The sequence below is a fragment of the Vigna unguiculata genome, chromosome 1 (genome assembly GCF_037176805.1).
Source record: "Vigna unguiculata cultivar grain cowpea cultivar isolate G323 ecotype 2 chromosome 1, ASM3717680v1, whole genome shotgun sequence".
Lineage (NCBI taxonomy): Eukaryota > Viridiplantae > Streptophyta > Magnoliopsida > Fabales > Fabaceae > Vigna > Vigna unguiculata.
The window spans coordinates 1,412,078-1,434,018 of record NC_140792.1 but is presented as its reverse complement, the minus strand read 5'-3'; the positions used below and the strand labels follow the sequence as shown (position 1 = coordinate 1,434,018).

The 21,941-nt window shown below is 37.7% G+C and overlaps 2 protein-coding genes and 1 pseudogene across 2 annotated transcripts; all 3 read left to right on the top strand.

Moving 5' to 3' along the window:
• Positions 1 to 158: 158 nt before the first annotated feature.
• On the top strand, positions 159 to 3,275 carry LOC146888571 (putative serine/threonine-protein kinase PBL9). Its single transcript, XM_085674347.1, has 4 exons — positions 159 to 1,765; positions 2,103 to 2,318; positions 2,684 to 2,833; positions 3,048 to 3,275. The coding sequence occupies exons 2-4, from the start codon at positions 2,181 to 2,183 to the stop codon at positions 3,141 to 3,143; spliced, it is 384 nt and encodes a 127-aa protein (XP_085530473.1). The 5' UTR covers positions 159 to 1,765; positions 2,103 to 2,180; the 3' UTR covers positions 3,144 to 3,275.
• On the top strand, positions 1,112 to 1,795 carry LOC114181742 (proline-rich receptor-like protein kinase PERK8 pseudogene; annotated as a pseudogene).
• A 2,679-nt stretch (positions 3,276 to 5,954) lies between the features above and the next one.
• LOC114181736 (proline-rich receptor-like protein kinase PERK8) lies at positions 5,955 to 8,150 on the top strand. The gene is made up of 5 exons (XM_028068274.2): positions 5,955 to 6,418; positions 6,535 to 6,683; positions 7,000 to 7,215; positions 7,596 to 7,745; positions 7,968 to 8,150. The coding sequence occupies exons 1-5, from the start codon at positions 5,986 to 5,988 to the stop codon at positions 8,148 to 8,150; spliced, it is 1,131 nt and encodes a 376-aa protein (XP_027924075.2). The 5' UTR covers positions 5,955 to 5,985.
• The last annotated feature ends 13,791 nt before the right edge of the window (positions 8,151 to 21,941 follow it).

Genomic DNA, 21,941 nt, shown 5'->3' with positions numbered 1-21,941 from the left:
CTGGTACAGTTGATCATAACATGGAAGTGTGTTTATAAATATTAAATGTTACATTTTCCAATAAATTTTCTATATTTAACGTTAAGAAAAACTAATACTTAACATATAAAATAAAAGTGATATTCTTTAACACACTATTATTTTGTTGGTTAAAATTTATTAAAGTTCACGAAAAATTATATATATGTTAATCTTATTTTTAAAAGAAATCAATTTTAACATTTGTGTGTGTGAATACATTGCTTGAACATTCTTGTTGGGTATTAAAATATATATGAAAAGCCTACAAGTTGTGATTTAGAAGCATTAATTTCTCGTACATTGTTAAATCATGTCCAAAGCTTATCTTGAATTCTCAAACAGTGTCTTCGAAAACTTTGCTATTTTCAGACTTTTTCGAAAGTTAAAACATTTCAATCCAAAATATGACATAGACAATACCTCTCGTACTATGGAGATGTCTCTTTCTTCAACATTTTTGTTTTTAGGATCTTAACCCCCCAAGAGAATTTCTTTTCGTTTTTCATTAAAATAAACTTCTTAACAAACATCCTCACCAAGTATCATGACTAGGCAGAATTTTAAATGTAAACTAAATAATTATAATATTTTAAGACTGTTTTAAACAAATGTTCAAACCACTCAATTTTTCTATCCTATCATTTGTTATTCTCTCTTGAGTATTATTTGCCGTAATTGTGAAGGTTTTACAAAAGGTGACTGTACTTTTGATTGTGGAAGAAATTATTGTATGATCTAATGGAAGAAAATCAGTTGTAGAATAAAAGAAAATTGATAACATCAAAACTTAAGGTACATTCAAAGACTAGGTGAAAAGAATATTCACATACATTCCTTAATCATTATTACAATGTCATATGGTAAAGAAAGTTTTAAGATTCTCAATAGCTCTTCAACTTAGTAAACCATGGAAAAACCAAGGCACCAACATGCATATATATAATCTCAAAAAATGCCAAATTTTCTGGCTCCAAATTCAAGGTTGATAGTAGAATCCTTCAAATAGGGCATTGTGCATTCTCATTCTCTATGCACAAGTCAAACAAAAATGTCTAATCCACACACAAAAGTTAAACAAGAAAAACAGCAGATGAGCTACCATGAAGCACACCAAAGGGCTGCAAAATCTGTTTGCTCTGTTTGCCATAACAGAAGACCACAGTATGAAAGAAACAGAAAAAAAGAGTTCTCATATGCTGAGTTGTGTGCAGCCACACAAGGGTTTTCCCTTAAGAACTATCTGTCAGAAGGGGGGTTTGGTTCTGTCTATAAAGGGGAGTTGTGTGGACAGAAGATTGCTGTGAAGCAACACACTTATTCTAACCAAAAGGGAGAGAAGGAATTCAAGTCTGAAGTTGATGTTCTCAGCAAAGCAATGCATGAGAATGTGGTCATGCTGTTAGGATCATGCTCAGAACGGAACCTTAGACTTCTTGTGTATGAATATATCTGCAATGCTTCATTGGACCAACATTTATCTCGTATGACAGAAATCAAACCAAACTCATAACATAGCCTACACTGCCAGATTATGAATGTGTGCATTTATTGATATTAAATTGAAGGGGTACAAACCTTGGTTTGTTACTGTGCAGAACATTCTCGTAAACTTCTTGATTGGCCAGACAGGGTGAAAGTAGCTGATGGAGTTGCCAAAGGACTACTATACCTGCATGAGAATAACATAATACACAGAGATCTGACAGCAAACAACATTCTTCTTACACATGACTATGATGCATTGGTAACAATATGCACAGTCAATACTTTATGATATATATCATTTACATAAAACAAAATGCATGCAACATGGTCAGCAAAAGAATGAAGAACTAACATTATTTTATTAGCAATGCTTCTTTCTTTGCAAAATTGCAGCATCTACTCTACCATTTAGGCTATCATTTATAATGGATTATTAGAAACAGTAGATTTCAACATATACACATTTTATTTGCTATATTTTAAAATGAGTGATCATTTTTAATAAGCTCTCAACGCTCACTGCAATTTGGTTCCACAGCGAAAACATCCTTCACCTCATCAAGTGTGACTAACGAATTATTTTTGTGTTTTATCAGCTAGGCGATTTTGGTTTGGCTAGAACTGTGATTGAAGACTCCTCATACTCCACAGAATGTGTGGGGAATACGGGTTATATGGCACCAGAATATGCAGAATTTGGCAAAGTGTCAATTAAAACAGATGTGTATTCCTTTGGGGTGGTTCTACTACAGCTAATAACAGGAATGAAACCTATAGATAAAAGACTTGGAGAAAGAACTCTTGTGGGATGGGTAACAATCTAAAGCCTATGAAATTTCAACTTAAGTATATTAATGCTTTAGTACAACCTCAACTCATCAAGGCATCTACATGATTCAAATAAATTTCACGGATATGCTAAAATCTTAGTCCCTTTTGAATCTTGTTTACAATTTAAGACACTATTGAGGCAGAATTGGTAGTTCAGTTATTCTAATTTGTATTTTCTTCAGTTGACCTTTAAGTACACGAACAAAATCAACTACTATTGATAATGTTCTTTTTATTTTGACTTTATACATCTGTTGGGTCCGATTTATAAGTTTGTAATCCAATCCAACACTCTGATTACTAGACTAAATCAAATATCCTATTTAGTTTGTCAATTAATATGCAGGCAAGGCCATTTATAAAAGAGAGGAACTATGTAAACTTAATTGATGAAAGAATCATTAATTCTCATGATGTCCATCAACTGTTTTGGATGGTTCGATTAGCAGAGAAATGTCTAAGCAGAGAGCCCAAAAGGAGACTAAATATGATTCAGGTAGACTACAATTTTGAAAATTGTCTTCGTTTTATAGTTTTATATTACTTATAAATAAGCTTTGAACAAATTTGGACGTGTCCAATAGTAAAGAATATGTTAGAGGCAGTGCTAGATTAAATGAAAAACAATCATACATTGTTTTTCCTAACATTCATGGTCAACTTGATAAATGCATGAGCAGATTCTAAGGACTTCATATTTGTTATTACAGGTTGTTGATGCTTTGACTCACATAGTGGAAGGCAAAACACCTGACTGCATCTTAAGAGATTACAATTACTCCCCTGCAAGGTCAAATTCAATTTAAAGTGCACCAGACTCTGATGAATCTGAAGAAGAAATGAAGGAATCCTTCAAGTTTGAAGATGAATTACTAATTCAGTTTAGTTCCTTTAAATGACTAAAGTTTCCACTTGTTAAAGTGGTTGTTTTGTGATAGAATATGGTTACCCAGTTTGAAGATTACAATAAACAAAGATAATAACATTCAATCTTTGTTGTTTTAAGTGATTTCTTTTTTCTTTCAGTAAGCACTAATCAAATATGTTCTAATATCTTTCACACCCAAGGACACTAGTATGGATGGTAAAGTGGGTTGGACATGATGAACCAGCCTGCCAAAACGGAACGGATCAAGTTGGCATTTTTAACCCGTCAGCCCGTAGTGGTTTGACCCGCCTAGTCTGCCAAACTAGCAAGCCAAAGACGGATAGCCCACCCTTGGCCCAATGACCTATTTTTATTTTTTATTTTTTCAAATTAAAAATAATTAAAAAGATAACTCTTATATATTATATTTTTGTAACGATGTAAATATACAATATTATTACAATTTAAATCCTTAACCTTACGAAAGTTTCAGTTATTATTTATTATATTGTTATTTAATATGTAAATGAAATAATTATTTTAATTTATTTAATTAAAAATATTAATTGATCTATTAAAAGATTAAAAAAATATTTGTATGATTAAATATGCTTTAAATATTTGTTTATAAATATATATATATATATATATATAAATAAATTTTATATATAAAATTTAAAAAAAAAATAAAAATAAAGTGGCAGGCTCCCACAAATGTGGCGGAGCAAGTTGCATTTCCTCACTTGTTTTACAGTGACGGACCAAGACGAGACGGACTAAAATGAGATAAGTTAAGTTGACCATTTTGCCCTAGACATTATTAGTAGACATTAGAAGTGAAATTTAAAACTCTTTTATTACTAAATCTTATAATATTTTACCCTTTTCACCATAGATTTTCCCATCAAAGAACTATAATTTGAAATAAAAATAGAGTAAAAGTTTAGAACAATTTTTAAAGAACTTACTCGTAGAAAATGTGAGGGTTAAAGCATGTTTGAGAAGTTTCACTTCTTGGAACTAGATAGAATATACTTAAAATAAAACTATGTGTATATATTATAAAAAGAATACATTCAAATCTTACATAAATCATGTGGGGAAGACCAAATCAAGTTTTAATTATTTTGTAATATTTACCACAAGAAAATTTTAATTAATTTTAAAATGGGAATTGTTTTAGAAGAAATTATAAATAGAGAAGTTAACATTTCAACATCAAAGGACATAGTTTACATTGAAGTTTTCAAAATCACCTAATAAATGGTTAATTTATTTAAGCATGATAGTTTTCATTTATTTTTTGTTTATAATTAATCTCATCCATATTATAAGGTCATCTTTACTAGAATCTTTTCTCTTAATCACATTTTTTTATACAATAATTTTCAAACTCAACGTCTTATAACATTACATTATACATTATGTGGCAAAATGATACTAGTACTTTTTAATCATTATGCAATTAAAAACATAACCAAAAAATAAACTTGGCAACATAGAAGAGTAATCTCAATAAAAGTTACATACACATATATGTTATTTGAATTAAAAATTTAGTTAATAATTCAACACAATTATTTAAAAGTATATACATTAATTAAACTTATGAAAAAATTTGATGACTTTTTGACAAGTTTTTTTTTTTTTTCAGACTTATGTTAATAGCAAATGAAACTGGTACAATTGATCATAACATGGAAGTGTGTTTATAAATATTAAATGTTACATTTCCCAATAAATTTTCGATATTTAATGTTAAGCAAAACTAATACTAAACATATAAAATAAAAGTGATAAATCACACTTTCTTTAACACACTATTATTTTATTGGTTAAAATTTTAATAAAGTTGTAAACTTAAATATATTTTACATCTTATTTAAAAAAAAAAAAACAATTTTAACATTTGCATGTGTGAAAACATTGCTTCAACATTCTTGTTGGGTATTAAAATATATAGGAAAAGCCTACAAGTTGTGATTTAAAAGCATCAATTTCTCGAACATTGTTATTCCAACCATGTCCAAAGCTTATCTTGAATTCTCAAACAGTGTCTTCGACAACTTCGCAACTTTTGGACTTTTTCGAAAGTTAAAACATTTCAATCCAAAATATTACATGAACAATACTCGTCGTACTATGGAGATGTCTCTATCTTCAACATTTTTGTTTTTAAGATCTTAACCCCTCAAGAGAATTCCTTGTTTTTTTTTAAATAAAATGAACTTCTAATCAAATTTCCTCAACATGTATCATGACTAGGGAGAATTAGATAAGGAACAGAAAAAAAGAGTTCTGATAATGTATTAAGACTGTTTTATAACAAATGGTCAAAACACTCAATTTTTCTATCCTAGCATAGCATCTGTTATTCTCTTGAGTATTATTTACCGTAATTGTGACGGTCTTACAAAAGGTCACTGACCTTCTTGATTGTGGAAGAAACTATTGTATGATCATCTAATGGAAGAAAATCAGTTGTAGAATAAAAGAAAATTGATAACATCAAAACTTCAGCTACATTCAAAGACCAGGTAAAAAGAATCTTCACATACAATTCCTTAACAGTTACTACAATGTCATGAGATAAAGACAGTTTCAAGATCCTCAATTGTTCTTCAACTTAGTAAAACTTGGAAAACCAAGGCACCCACATGCATATATATAATCTCACAAAATGCCAAATTTTCTGGCTCCAAATTCAAGGTTAGTAGAATCCTTCAAATATGTCATTGTGCATTCTCATTCTCTATACTCAAGGGACAAGTCAAACAAAAATGTCTAATCCACACACAAAAGTTAAACAAGAAAAACAGCACATGAGCTACCATGAAGCACACCAAAGGGCTGAAAAATCTGTTTGCTCTGTTTGCCATAACAGAAGACCACAGTTTGAAAGGAACAGAAAAAAAGAGTTCTCATATGCTGAGTTGTGTGCAGCCACACGAGGGTTTTCCCCTAAGAACTATCTATCAGAAGGGGGGTTTGGTTGTGTCTATAAAGGGGAGTTGCGTGGACAGAAGGTTGCTGTCAAGAAACACACGTATGCTAACCAAAAGGGAGAGAAGGAATTCAAGTCTGAAGTTGATGTCCTCAGCAAAGCAATGCATGAGAATGTGGTCATGCTGTTAGGATCATGCTCAGAACGGAACAATAGACTTCTTGTGTATGAATATGTCTGCAATGCTTCATTGGACCAACATTTATCTCGTATGACAGAAATCAAACCAAACTTATAATATAGCCTACACTGCCAAGATTATGAATGTGTGCATTTATTGATATTAAATTAAAGGGGGTACTAACCATGGTTTCTTACTGTGCAGAACATTCTCGTAAACCTCTTGATTGGACAGACAGGGTGAAAGTAGCTGATGGAGCTGCCAAAGGACTGCTATACCTGCATGAGAATAACATAATACACAGAGATTTGACAGCAAACAACATTCTTCTTACACATGATTATGACGCATTGGTAATGATATCATTTATATAAAACAAAATACATACATGCATATTACATGGTCATCAGAAGAAGGGAGAACTAATTTATTTTATTAGCAATGCTTCTTCCTATGAAAAATTGCAGCATCTGCTCTACCATTTAGGCTTTCATTTATAATGGATTATTAGAAACAGTGGATTCTCTATATATACACATTTTCTTTGCTATATTTTAAAATGAGTGATCAATTAATAAGCTCTTAGAGTTCACTGCAATTTGGTTCCACAGCCAAACATCCTTCACCTCCTCAAGTTTAACTAACGAATTATTTTTTGTGTTTTATCAGCTAGGCGATTTTGGTTTGGCTAGAACTGTGATTGAAGACTCCTCATACTCCACAGAATGTTTTGGGAGTCGGGGTTATATGGCACCAGAATATGCAGAATTTGGTAAAGTGTCAATTAAAACAGATGTGTATTCCTTTGGGGTGGTTCTACTACAGCTAATAACAGGAATGAGACCTATGGATAAAAGACTCGGAGAAAGAAGTCTTATGGGATGGGTAACAATCTAAAGCCTAAGAAATTTCAACTTAAGTATCTTAATGCTATCGTACAACCTCAACTCATCAAGGCATCAACATGATTCAAATAAATTTCACGGATATGCTAAAATCTTAGTCCCTTTTGAATCTTTTTTTACAATCATTTAAGACACTATTTAGGCAGAATTGGTAGTTCAGTATTCTAATTTGTATTTTTTTCATTTGACCTTTAAGTACATGAACACAATCAACTACTATTGATAATGTTCTTTTTATTTTGACTTTGTACAAGTGTTAGGTTTGATTCATAAGTTTTAATTCCAACATTCTGATAACTAGACAAAATTAAATATCCTATTTAGTTTGTCAATTAATATCCAAAAGAAAATTTCTTGCAGGCAAGGCCACTTTTAAAAGATAGGAAATATGCAGATTTAGTTGATGAAAGAATCACAAAATCTCATGATGCCCATCAACTATTTTGGATGATTCGATTAGCAGAGAAATGTCTAAGCAGAGAGCCCAAAAAGAGACTAAATATGATTCAGGTAGGCTACAATTTTGGAAACTCTTTTTTCTATATTATATATGAACTCTGAACAAATTTTGACATGTCCAACAGTAAAGAATATGTTAGAGACAGTGCTAGATTAAATGAAAAACAATCATGTGTTGTTTTTCCTAACATTCATGGTCAACTTGATAAATGCATGAGCAGGTTCTAAGGTGATGCTTTTTTATTTTACTTGACTTCATATTTGTTACTACAGGTTGTTGATGCTTTGACTCACATAGTGGAAGGCAGAACACATGCCAGCATCTTAAGAGATTGCTTCCCTGCAAGGTCAGGTTCGATTTATAGTGCATCAGACTCTGATGAATCTGAAGAAGAAATGAAGGAATCCTTCAAGTTTGAAGATGAATTACTAATTCAGTTTAGTTCCTTTAAATGAATAAAGTTTCCACTTGTTAAAGTGGTTGTTTTGTGATAGAATATGGTTATCCAGTACAGATGAATTTTATCTTTTGGGATGAAAAGTTGCTATGATGGATTTAGTTTCATCCTCTCTTGCAGCCTAAAATGTTTAATCCAATTAATGAACTGCATGGTGTCAAACGTTAAGGTTTTTTTCCCCAAAACAATCATCAAGTCTTCAGTCTGTGATAGCTAATATTTCCAGTCTCGAAGATTTTCAAGTCAAACATGAAAGGTAGATTGAACTTGAATTGCTAGGTGTGTCTATAAAACCTAATTAATCTGTAAAGAATTTTGTGTAACTCAATATATCAACAAAAATAAATAAATCATGACCAACATGCATAAAACACCAAATTATGTGCCAGTACTTGAAAATGATTAATCTTAATGAGAGAAGATTTATTCAATCGATTTATTTGAAACAATACATCGGCTGCTATATAAAGATAGTTCTTCTAATCCTAAAGTATTGATTACACAGAGATTTTTAGAATATTTCAACTTCTAATAGCTTCTAACAGGACACTTAATATCCTACTAATAAACTCCTCCTCAAATTGATGAGTGAATATCTATCATCCCTAACTTGTATGTGAGATCATAAGATCGTTCGGTGGGAGGACTTTTTGTAAACAAATATGCTAATTGAAACTCATATGAGACAAAAGAAGTAGCAATAAGACATCAATTCAATATTTCTTTAATAAAGTGATCTATTTCTGTGTTTTGTTCAATCATACTAAACTGGACCGTTAACGATGCTAATAGCTGATTTATTATCATAATAAAGAATCATATACTCTTACAATATTTCTCGGCCATAACAATTCACACATCTCATGCGTCATAGCTTGAAATTCAACCTTCACAATAGACCTTGCAATAATATTTTGTTTTTTACTTCTCCAGACCAACAATTTTCACCAAGAACAAGCAATATCTCGAGGTAGTTTTCCTACATGACATACCCTACATAATTTGCATCTATATATACCTCCAATTTTTATTTTTCATCCCTCTTGAATGATAATCCCTTTCCTGGTATCCAAATATTTATATCTTTCCCTTAACTCATGCATACAACTACAGTGAAAGCATAAGCTATGTGAGGTTTGGTGTGGGCTACCTAAATGAGCTTCTGGGAGTTCTTCTTCACCAGCAATTCTGTTCCCGTTTTGCGAATTTTCTGCTGATTTTCTATACTCTGTTTTTTCGTTTCTGAAGTTGTTTGGTAATATGAACAAATTGGTAATATTGGTAATGTGTCTCTCTGTATTGTGAGGAGAATGCGCAAAGAGGGTGATTGTGAATGATTGGGAGGAGGACAGTTCTCAGGGTGAACGAAGGTTGAAGATGGAGAACGAGTGATTTTTTAGAGGAATCGTAGAACGAAGATGGAACAAAACAATGGAGACTTAAAACCCTTATCGTTAAATTTTGCAATTCTTTACCTTTTTCACGTAACTTTTTCCATCAAAGAACTACAATTTCAAATAAAAAGCTAAAACATAAATAAATGTGGGAAAATATACATTGACACCCCAAATTTACCATTTTCATTAGGCTTAATTAGACTTTTGGTCCTCTACTTTATATGCGAGGTTCATTTTGGTCCTTTTTTTTTTCGGGGTTCAATTTAGTCCCTTAGTTTGTGTAGGAGGTTCAATTCAGTCCTGTGTGTTAACAGCGTTAAAAAAATTAACGGCAGAGTGATTTGATGTGTTACTGTGGCAATTTTACATGACGTGTCAAGTAGGGACATCAGCTTATGTGGACATTACAGAACGAGAAATTAAAGGCAGTGGTAATTGGAAGAAATCGAAGGTAAGAAATTAGGGTTCTTGGAAGAAAGAAATTAGGGTTCGTTGAAGAAAGAAATTTGGGTGGGAGGAGGAAAGAAATCTGGGTGCGAGGAAGAATTTGGGGATAACGATTGAACAAATTAGGGTTCGAGGAAGAAGCGAAAATCAATCAATCAATATATTAGGGTTTGCGGTCTCCTTCGGTGCGACAAAGGTTCGTCGCTGTGTTCATAGTGGGACGAAATCGAAGGTAAGTTTTCTGGTTTTTTTATGGATTGAATGTCGCGTTTTACTTTTATAGTATTGTCTTTGTCGGCGTTGGTTTTATTTTTTATGTGTTATTCTGTCTGTGTGTGTTTGTAATGGTGTGTGGGTTGTGGTCCCGTTGCTTTGTGGTGGTCCCGTTTGTTTGTGGTTAGTGGGTTGTGGTCCTGTTTTAACTTTTTTGGGGTATGGGATGTAATATGTATTGTATATGTGGGCATTGGTTGTGTGTCGAGTAACTTGGAATATGTATTTTTATAGATTGGGATGTGTGACGATAGATTTGAGGTGGTGGTCCACCATGGGGGATACTTTGAAAGGAATGAAGCTAGGTGGAGTTATAGTAATGGGTTAACGTCCACGTTGGCGTGTGACCCAGATAGGTGGAACTATTTTGAAATAATGGGAATACTTAGGGAAATGGGTTATGTAAACATTAAAGATTTGTGGTATAATGTTAGTAGGTCAGAGGTATTGGAGAACAACTTGAAAATTTTGACTGATGACATGGGTGCAATGCAAATGGTTAGAATTGCTAGAAGGAATGGGCAGGTTCATATGTATGTTAATCACTCAATTTGTGAAGTTGAGGTTGTGGACAATTTTTTGGAATACTTCCCTGAAGAGGTGGTTGCAGAAATAGGAACTACAAATGTTGAGGTCCAGGCTGAGGTGGATGGGCACAGTGGTTGTGGCGATGGAGATCACATTAATCATGTGCAGGATATTAATGTTGTTCATGAAGCTGAAATGCAACAGGATAAAAACGTTTGTGATATGGAATATGAATTGGAAGATGACGCAGATAGTCACCATAACATTAGGGTGGAGCCACAAACTGAATTTAAGGAAACTAGAGTTGATGTAGTAGGTGTACGTAAGGAAACTGGAGCTGATGCAGTAGTTGAAGGTGATGAAACTGGAGCTGATGGAGTAGGTGTAGGTAAGGAAACTAGAGTTGATGCAGAAGTTCAATGTGATGAAGCTGGAGCTGATGGAGTAGGTCTGGAGCTGATGGAGTAGGTGTAGATAAGGAAACTGGAGTTCGTGCAGAAGGTGACGAAGCTGGAGCTGATGGAGTAGGTGTAGATAACGAAACTGGAGCTGATGCAGTAGGTGAAGGTGTTGAAATTGGAGCTGAGGCACATGAGGCAGTAGGTGGGGAGGAGAGAAATGAAGATGAAACTGATTCTGATCTAGTTGATGTAAGTGTCCATTATGAGGACAATTTATGGGAAGGAAATGGGGAAGAAGATAGCGAGGATGATGATTTAGAATTTGATTGCAGTGACCATGTTGATATGCGAGATAAGGGGTTATCTGATGATGGGTGGGAATCAGATGAGATGTACAGCGATGATCCAAGCAGTGATGACTCATTGGCAAGTCGCAGCCAATGTAAGGCAAACTTTGGGACCTTTAAAATGCCCAAAAGTATGGCCTAATACCAGTGGGAAGTTGGAACATATTTTTCAGATAAAGAGGCATTTATAGAGGCAATAAGGACATATGGAGTGCAATCTGGAAGAAGGCTTAAACTTCAAAAAAATGATAAACGTAGATGTAGAGTGATATGTTTGGGTGGGAAAGGGAAGTGTTCTTGGTTTGCATATTGTGCTTATATGGCTGAAACACACATATGGCAGTTAAGGAGAATTAATGACAAGCACAAGTGCAGCAGAGAATTCAATGTGAAAATGCTTAATGCTAAGTGGTTAAGTAGTAGGTTGGAAAACACATTAAGAGACAACCCAAGTTTGAGGGTCGTTGATATTCGCAATAAAGTTACTAGGAAGTGGAATATTGATGTGACAAAGTCCATGGCTCGTAGAGCGAAAACACTAGCTGTTGAGCAAGTTGATGGGTCATTTGTAGAACAGTTTAGTAAAATCTATGATTATGCACATGAGATTCTTCGTTCTAATCCTGGTTCTACAGCAAAGGTCAAAATGGAAGGAAATGAAGGCGAAAAATATTTCAGCAGGTTCTACATGTGTTTAAAGGCCTGCAAAGATAGTATGATTTCATGTCGCCCTTTCATTGGTTTAGATAGATGTTTTCTGAAACATAAGTATGGGGGTGAACTTCTTACTGTTGTTGGAAGGGATGCCAACGACCAAATGCTACCAATTGCCTGTGCCGTCGTTAAAGTGGAAAATAAGGACACATGGACATGGTTTTTGGAGTTGTTAATTGATGATCTTGGGGGACCAGATATCTGTGCAGCCTACACATTCATGTCAGACCAGCAAAAGGTATGGATACTATTTTTGCACAGTTTTGTTATGTCCATTTACTGCTGAAAGAAGTTAACAACGATGCTTTCAAACATCTGTTAGGAATACCCCCTAGGTAACTTTACTCACCTATGCTGAAACTGATTGTGAAGCATTAATGATTTCTGTGTGGCACTTCTACAGGTATTGGTCAAATTTAAGGTTCATCCCCAGACCTTTGTGTGACACACTCGTCAATAACATGAGCGAGGCATTCAACAGCGTAATTGTACAAGCAAGGAGTAAGCCAATAGTGTCCATGATGGAGGAAATACGTCTTTATATGATGCAAAGATGGGCTGAGAATCGATCAAAGGCAAAATCATTCAAAAACTCAATATGTCCAAGAATCAAGACAAGATTGGACATTGAAACAAAAAATTCCACGAATTGGATTCCCAGGTAAATTTAATTTGTTGTACACTCATTTTGATTTAGTCACCATTGCCTCATTTCTAATTTAAACCTGTATTGAATTGTCATACACAGCTGGTCAGCAAATCAGATTTTTTAGGTTAGGCACAAATCATTTACTGGGGAGAAATTTGTGGTGAACATAGACAACAAGCACTGCACCTGCAGGAAGTGGAGTCTAACAGGGATACCTTGTTGTCATGCAGTGGCTGCAATTAAGTTTTTGAACTTAAGTGAAGAAGATTTTCTCCCTCATTGGTTCAGAATCTCAACCTATGAAGAGACCTACAATTCCATCATATACCTTTGTAACGGGCAGCAAATGTGGACTGAAACAGAATTTCCAGATGTATTGCCCCCTCCTAAACGAATTCTACCTAGAAGACCCAAAAAGAAAAGAAGACTTGAAGCTTGGGAGATGAACAAGAATGGGAAGCAGATTACAAAACATGGCATGACTAAGAAATGTAGCATATGCAAAGAAGTTGGTCATAATCGAAAAAGTTGTCCTCAACAACCTGAACCAGCACCACCAACTCAGCCAACACCATCAACTCAGCCAACACCATCAACTGAAACAGCACCACCAACTGCAACAACAGCAGGAAGTCAGCCAACACCACCAACTGAACCAACACCACCAAATCAGCCACCACCACCAACACCTATGACTCAACCAACTCAGTCATCACAGCAGCCACCACCAACACCTATGACTCAACCAACTCAGTCATCACAGCAGCCACCACCAACACCTATGACTCAACCTACTCTGTCATCACAGCAGCCACCACAGTCATCACAGCAGCCACACCCATGCCAACTTCCAATTCCTCGTCCAACCATACCCAATAGAAGGCAGAAACTGCAGCATAGGAGAGGACGTGTGTGGAAGCCATGAGGATAACTTATGCTTTTTTTGATGCTGCACGATTTGTTGGAGCTTTGATGTATTATGCAGCTTTTACATTTCTAAGTCAAGAATGTTTTGTCCACTTTTGTCCACTATTGGATGTCTTTTGTGCTGTAACAACAAGTACAATGATGTGTTTCTATAATATTGGCTTATGATTGAAAAATTGTCGTTATTGAATGTTTGTAATGCCTGTAAGTAGAATACCAAACTCATATTTCTTTAACACCAATTTTTCATTAATTAACTAAGTCATACAACAATTGAGCTTTCCAATTACATATTTCAACACAATAAAACGAAAAACACAAACTGATACCCCCAATACACAAACTGATACACCCAATACAGATTTCAACACCACCGAATACAGATTTAATTACACACTTTTCATCAATCGTGACAACACAATGATGTTCACTACAACTAATAAACCCACTATCCCTAGTAAAACATTAACAAACATTCTGGATCCCTTAAGTTCTTTTTCCAGAATAAATATCTTCCTTCTTTGCCTTATAATAGTGTTATCCCTTTCATCATCATCATCTTCCGAACACCATTTAAAGTAATTACAACCAATGAAAGCTTCATTTCCCCTCTGTTATTGACAACATCCACAACATAAAACAACCTTCATGTTAGTTGCAAACAATTATTGATCATCGAATCACAGAAAAAGGGTGATGGATCTAACCTTGTAATTAGGACAACCCCAAAATTGCTTCCCACCATTTTTAGTAGTTCGAGCTATTCTTAACACAGCAACTTCTCCACAGTTGCAAATGGGCGCTCTACCGTGAGACAAAACACCACCACCATGATTAGATAACCTTGGATTTTGCGTACCCCACGAGTTATAGGAGCAAGATGAAGAAGAATGGCCCCTAGACATCACTCGCAATTAGGGCAAATGCTTGCCAAATACGTCGGCATATTCATCCACCACTGGTATCTTACTGATCTGCTCTTCTGTACTCATCTTCTTCTCTTGGGCCACTATCACAAAACAAGTCGATCCCCTCTTCATCTCTTTCACTGCCTCTCCAGATGTTACCAACTCTATCCCTTCTGTTTCTGGGAACACAATTCTGCGCCATCCACAATCAAGCACCACGTGGTTGATAGACAGCCAGTCCATTCCCAGTATGACCTCCAATCCCTCCAAGGGCAAGCAAACTAGATTCAACTTGAAGCGTCTGCCCTCTATCTCCATTAAGCATCCTAATCAGGCTACATTTGTTGAAACCTGTCCAGATGCGGGTGTCGAGACTATCAACTCGCATCCAAGGTCACGAGTAGACAACCCCAATTTCTTCACGCAATCATAAGATATGAAGGAGTGCGAAGCTCCTAAATCAAATAGCACTAACACACTGTTACCATAAAGTAAACAATGGTCCAGAATCAGATTACCTGACCGGGTGGCCTCTGTGCTGGTTATGGCAAAAACCCGACCTGCGGCTCTCGGCCTGTCGGAAGAGGATGGCTGAGGTCGTGATGCTGGTGCAGTTTCCTATTAGGACATCTGTTGGCGAAATGTCCTGGCTGATCACAGGCATAGCACTTACGAGCGCCCATGCCACTGCCTCTGCTGCGTGCGGGTCTAGTACAATCTCGCTGCAGATGTTCACCCCCACAGTTATAGCATCTCGGTTTCCACGAAGACGCAACTGGTCTACTATAGGGCTTCTTCTGAACTCTGCCCTCAGCACTGTTCTTCTGTGTGCGGTTGACCCGGCTGGGTCCCATCTCCAGCTGCTCTACGCTCTTGTCTTGCTCAACCAAGATTGGGAACTCTCGCACCCTCAGCGGCACAATAAAACGCCTCAGTTCATGTTTGAGGCCGCCCTCAAACTTTCTACAATGCCCCTCCTCCGTCACCGTCTGCGAGTAAAATCTCGAGAGATACTCAAACCTCTCCACATAGTCCTGCACTGACAGACTCCTTTGCTGTAGAGTGAGAAACTCTGCCTCGCGCTCATGTTTAGCGCTATCAGGGAAATATTTCTCCAGGAACCTCGTCCTGAAGTTAGCCCAAGTCACCTCTTCAGCTCTGTTTATCATCTGTTGCTGCATACTCATCCACCAATACTCAGCTTCAGTCACTAACAGGAAAGTGGCAAAATTTAGCTTTTGCGCCTCTGTGCACTCTATCACTCTGAATATTTTCTCACATTCACGAACCCATGTGTCAGCCTCATCTGGGATGGCTTTCCCAGTGAATTTAGCCGGCTTGTGACGCATAAAGTCCTCCATGGTCACTGGCCTAACAGGTGGGATCATAGCCCTCGGTGGTGCTGCCACAGGCTGCATAGCATCCACCATCCTATGGATCATGTTGGCAATCTCATCAGCGTCAGCGGTATTTCTACGCCTTCTGTTTGCCATTGCCTGTGCACGCCACATATTCAGCTGTTAAAATCAAACAGCTAAAGATTAAATTATACTCTATCCAATTTAACAACCAACACGCATCAATCAATTTCGCACAACAAACGTCAGCTCACTCCCCAGCTTGCCCCAAAAGCATCAAAACGTTTGCTCTAATACCAAATGTAACATCCCTAGGGAATATTACTTAAAAATAAATATCAAAAGAGATAATTACATTAATAGTCATCTCGATAAAAATCCCAATGCGGGAAAATTTCAACTTATCAAAATAGCGCGCCAAAACTCATAACTAAATCCATAAAAGGTTACAAGTTTCCAAGATTAGTATTTAAAACATAAAATACAAATGAGCAAAACCCTAGCTCTAATCCCATGCTAGCCCTCACTCCGCCATCTGAACATCCTCAACATCACCTGTATCAACATCTGCTCCCGTGTAACGAATTACACGATCATCGCCACACACAAATAGAAAGGGTGAGCTGAGAAAATAAAATAACAAGCATATAAAACACAAGATAAATCGTATACCCATTTTATTCATTATATATATTTCTTGGCCAAGACCTTAACCCCAAGACTTAGCAGTCTTCAAATCATACAATTTGTTAGCCTTGGGCTCGGGAACATGATGCTCACACGAACCTGCCCGCTCGTGGTCCTGCCTCTACGAACCTCTCCGCTCGTAGTCCTACTCTACGGACCTGCCCGCCCGTAGTCCAACACATGTGATCCTCCAGCCCTCGTACCTCCCCGCACGTGGCATCTCTCACGTGAGCACGGAACATACGAACCTACCTCGCTCGTATCCCCACATGAGAGTAACTTGATATGAACCTCCCCGCTCATATCATCACATGTCAAACATCATCCATGAACCTACCCGCTCATGGCACAACATCTCCCGATCCAAGCAAAACATCTTTATAAATTAAAACAACAACCAGAAAACAAAGAACAACAGCATTTTCGCCTGGCTCGGCCCACACACCGCCAGGCAAAACTGCTCCAGACCGCCTGGCGGTATCCACTCACCGCCAGGCGCCAGCGTCCTCCCAGACCCACTGTTTTCTCGTCACTGCCTGGCGGAGCACACCATGCCGCCAGGCGCCAAACAATACAAGGACCCCTGACGCTATTCTCATCGCCTGGCGTACCTACCCGTGCCGCCAGGCGCTGTAACAGTATCAGAACCCATCTGGTTTTTAGCAACTCAATCAGTTTAATTTGCTACGTGGCACAATTCCAAGCGCCCAAATAAAGACCCCTCTATGGAATGCTCATTATGGTTAGTCTACCACTATCATAAGTATCAAGCACCTAAACCTTACCATGTTCGAACCATCGATTCAAGTCTTCACAGTACCGGAGCATTAACATATTAAAGCAACTTCATTCATATCTACGAACACAGTCAACAGTTAAATACCTTCACTCACGCTACCAAGCATCCTACATTGTAACAGCCAAAGCTTTGCTGCCATTACTCTTAGAATACCTCCCCCATACTTTCTCATGCATAATCATATCCAACCATATTTTCTCTAGTGCCTATAACTTTAATCCCATGCAATTTATAACATGACCAATTATCATTCCATAGTGTATATATCCTCAATTGTTACCTAATATCAGTAAGTCATATTCGGTACCTATCCAGTCACACGTAAACAAATACTATGCTTCCAATACAGGATCTCTTAACTAAAATTTCCCTTCTCCCTTTCTTCCTTTGATAATCCATCCAACATCATAAACTACCCTCCTCACAGTTAATCACCATAGTACTTCGTCCCTTTTCAAATTATCGTAAACCTCACACACTCCAAATCCTCCCTCAGTTTCTATTTCCAAAAATCCTGCAGAACTGCCCCTGACCGCGCTATCGCCTGGCGGCGCTTTGCTTGTCGCCAGGCGGAGCATCAGTACCTGCACAAACCAGGCTTATTCATACCTGCGACAGAGTCCACCCTCTTTCTAGTACTCATTCCCATCACTTACATTCTCTGAGATATAACGATTACATATATAATTGACTAGTTCCCTGCCCTTAATTCAATTCATATTGACCTCTCGATCTTTACCCTCTTGGATAACCCGATTCGGTTCATACACGAGTATGCCTGGGACTTTGTCATACCCGAATTTCAATCGATTTCAGACCCACAAGGTATCCAATAAAAGCTATACAAATCAATTTCAGAATCCATAATGGTTCTCATACATACAACCTCAAAACCACGAAAATAGAACGCGAACAGTGTCGCGTCGCCTGGCAGAAATTCATAGCCGCCAGGCGGATCATACCAAAACAAGAATAACACAGCAAACCTGATGTGTCGCCTGGCGGTAGGGGATGAACCGCCAGGCGATTTCTGGAAAAATCCAGAAACTCCAATCAAATAGTGCAGAAACGATACAGGGATCATGCTATAATTCAAGGCATTGTACAATTATTCAATTACAATCACAAAAGACCGAAAACAACTCCCCTAACCTGGAATTTGCTTCAAATTTCGAATTAGTATGAGTGTGCTCCAATCAAAATCTCCTTTCCCTTGCTCACACTCCCACACTAATTTCTTCTCCTTACTCTCCCTCTGCTTTCAGTCCCAAATCACCAAAACCTTCTGTCCAAGTCTCCCACGTACCACAACACCTCTCCTTTCACTAATTCGCTCTCTCTCTTGGCTTGTGAGTAATCTATTCACTCATTCACTTTCCAAAACGAGAATTACTTTAAATGGGTTTAATAGCTATTGAGTGGATCATCCATCTGATTTTTCAGCCCACTTAAACAACTAGGTTAAGCTGCTCCTTTCAAATTCCATGCAAAAATAAAATTTGGCAAAAAGAAATTATTTAGTTCTCACCAAGGTTTGAACCCACACTCATGCACATACTCAACCAAGACCAAACCATTCAACCAATCCAGATTTCATGATAACTCCTATCATTCTAAGAGTTTATCATGACACCACGCATTCAATATATAATTACCTAAAAATACATAATTTAATAACATCAAAGTGACACACACAGGACTCGAACCCAAGTCCTCACACACAATCAAAGTACTCTCAACCATTTAAGCTAGTATTTTTCCACGTCATAGCTCCTCATATTTATTACTTTAAATGTTCTCATTACCCGTCCTAATTAAATAATTAATTAAATAACTATTTAATTTTCCCGGGTCTTACATTACACCCACCTTTTAAGATTTTTGTCCTCGAAAATAAGACTTACCAGGAAATAAGTACGGATAGGATTGCTTCATGCGATCCTCCATCTCCCAGGTCATCTCCTGGGTAGTCTCATCCCACAGCACCTTCACGGTCTTAATTTCCTTCCCCCGTAGCTGTTTCACCTGTGAATCCAAAATCCGCATTGGCCTAGTGCTCACCGTCAAATCCTCCCGAATCTGAATATCATCTGACTCCAGTACGTGCGACGGATCTGCAACATATTTCCTCAACTGGGAAACGTGGAACACGTTATGCAGATTCGTCAGGTGTGGTGGCAAGGCGATTTCATAAGCTGCAACGCCAATTCTCCTTAGAATCTGATAAGGCCCAACAAATCTCGGAGTTAGCTTCCTCGATTTGATGGCCCTCCCAATACCAGCCATCGGAGTTACCCTGAGGAATACATGATCCCCAGCCTCGAACTCTAGAGGTCGCCTCCTCTTGTCTGCATAGGACTTCTGTCTGCTCTGTGTAGCCCTCATTCTCTCCTGGATTGCCCTAACCTTCTCAGAGGTTTGCTGTAAAAACTCGGGGCCCAACACTAATGATTCCCCATCCTGGTTCCAACACAACGGCGTCCTACACCGCCGCCCATACAACGCCTCATATGGAGCCATACCAATGCTAGCGTGATAACTGTTGTTGTATGTGAATTCCACTAAGGGAAGCATCTCACTCCAACTACCCATATGATCTAATACACAAGCCCTCAACAGATCCTCCATGGACTGAATCGTACGCTCTGACTGCCCATCAGTCTGAGGATGATATGTAGAACTCATCCTCAACTGAGTCCCCAACGCTGCCTGTAATGACTGCCAAAAACGAGAAGTGAATCTCGGATCTCTATTTGACACTATACTGGCTGGCACACCGTGCAACCTGACCACTTCCCTCACGTACAACTCAGCCAATCTGTCCATTGACCACTTCTGATTAATAGCAAGGAAATGAGCACACTTTGTCAACCTGTCCACTATTACCCAGATTGAGTCGTGCCCCTTCGCAGACTTCGGCAAATGAGTGACGAAGTCCATAGCTATACTATCCCATTTCCATTGAGGAATATCCAATGACTCAAGCGTACCCCCTGGTCGCTGGTGTTCAATCTTGGCCTTCTGACACACTAAGCATGATGCCACGAAGTCGGCAATGTCAGTCTTCATCCCATTCCACCAGAAGGATTGTTTCAAATCGTGATACATCTTAGTCATACCTGGGTGTATGCTAAGACAACTTTTATGACCCTCTTCCAGAATCTGTTTCCTCAATCTCCAATCTCCAGGCACACAAACTCGATCTCTGAACCTTAGGATACCATCCGTCCCAAGCCTGTAGTCTTTCCCCTTCTCAGTCCCTATCCAACTCACAAATTGTTGTACCTCAGCATCACCCCTCTGTTGATCTCGGATAGTCCCCAGTGTGTCACTAGTCAATGTAAGCACACCACATCTGATGCAATCCCCACTCAGCTGCATACCCAGGTTCATATCCCTGAGCTTCTCAATTAACTCCAACTCCTTCACCATCATAGCTGAGATGTGCATCCGTTTCCGACTCAAGGCGTCCGCCACCACATTAGCTTTACCTGGGTGGTAGAGTAATTCAAAATCGTAATCCTTGAGATACTCCATCCAACGCCGTTGTCTCATATTTAGCTCCTTCTGATCGAACAGATATTTCAGGCTTTTATGATCATTAAACACCTGAAATTGGGAGCCATATAAATAGTGTCTCCATGTTTTAAGAGCAAACACTACAGCAGTCAACTCCAAATCGTGGGTAGGGTAGTTTTTCTCGTGCACCTTTAATTGTCTAGAGGCATAAGCTACCGGCCTCTTCTCCTGCATTAGTACACAACCCAAACCCTGGTAGGATGCATCGCAGTATACCTCAAACATCTTACTGGTATCTGGAATAATTAAAATTGGAGCGGTAGTCAACCTCCTTTTCATCTCTTCGAAGTATTTGTCACATTTATCAGTCCATGAGAAGGGTTGATCCTTCCTAGTGAGTTGAGTTAATGGACTCACCATTTTAGAAAACCCTTCCACAAACCTCTTGTAGTACCCAGCCAATCCCAAGAAACTTCTGACTTCTGTTACAGTTTGAGGTCTCTCCCATTTCAACATTGTCTCAATCTTACTCGGGTCCACTGATATACCATGCGAAGATATTACATGCCCCAGAAACTGCATCTCGTCCAGCCAGAATTCACATTTGGACAGTTTACCGTACAGTTGGTGTTCCCTCAATACCTCTAGCACGATTCTCAGATGGCCTGCATGCTCCTCCCTAGTCTGAGAGTATATGAGAATATCATCTATAAACACTACCACAAATTTATCCAGATATCGTCTAAAGATGCGGTTCATATAATCCATGAAGACAGCTGGAGCGTTGGTCACTCCAAAGGGCATCACGACATATTCGTAATGTTCATATCTCGAT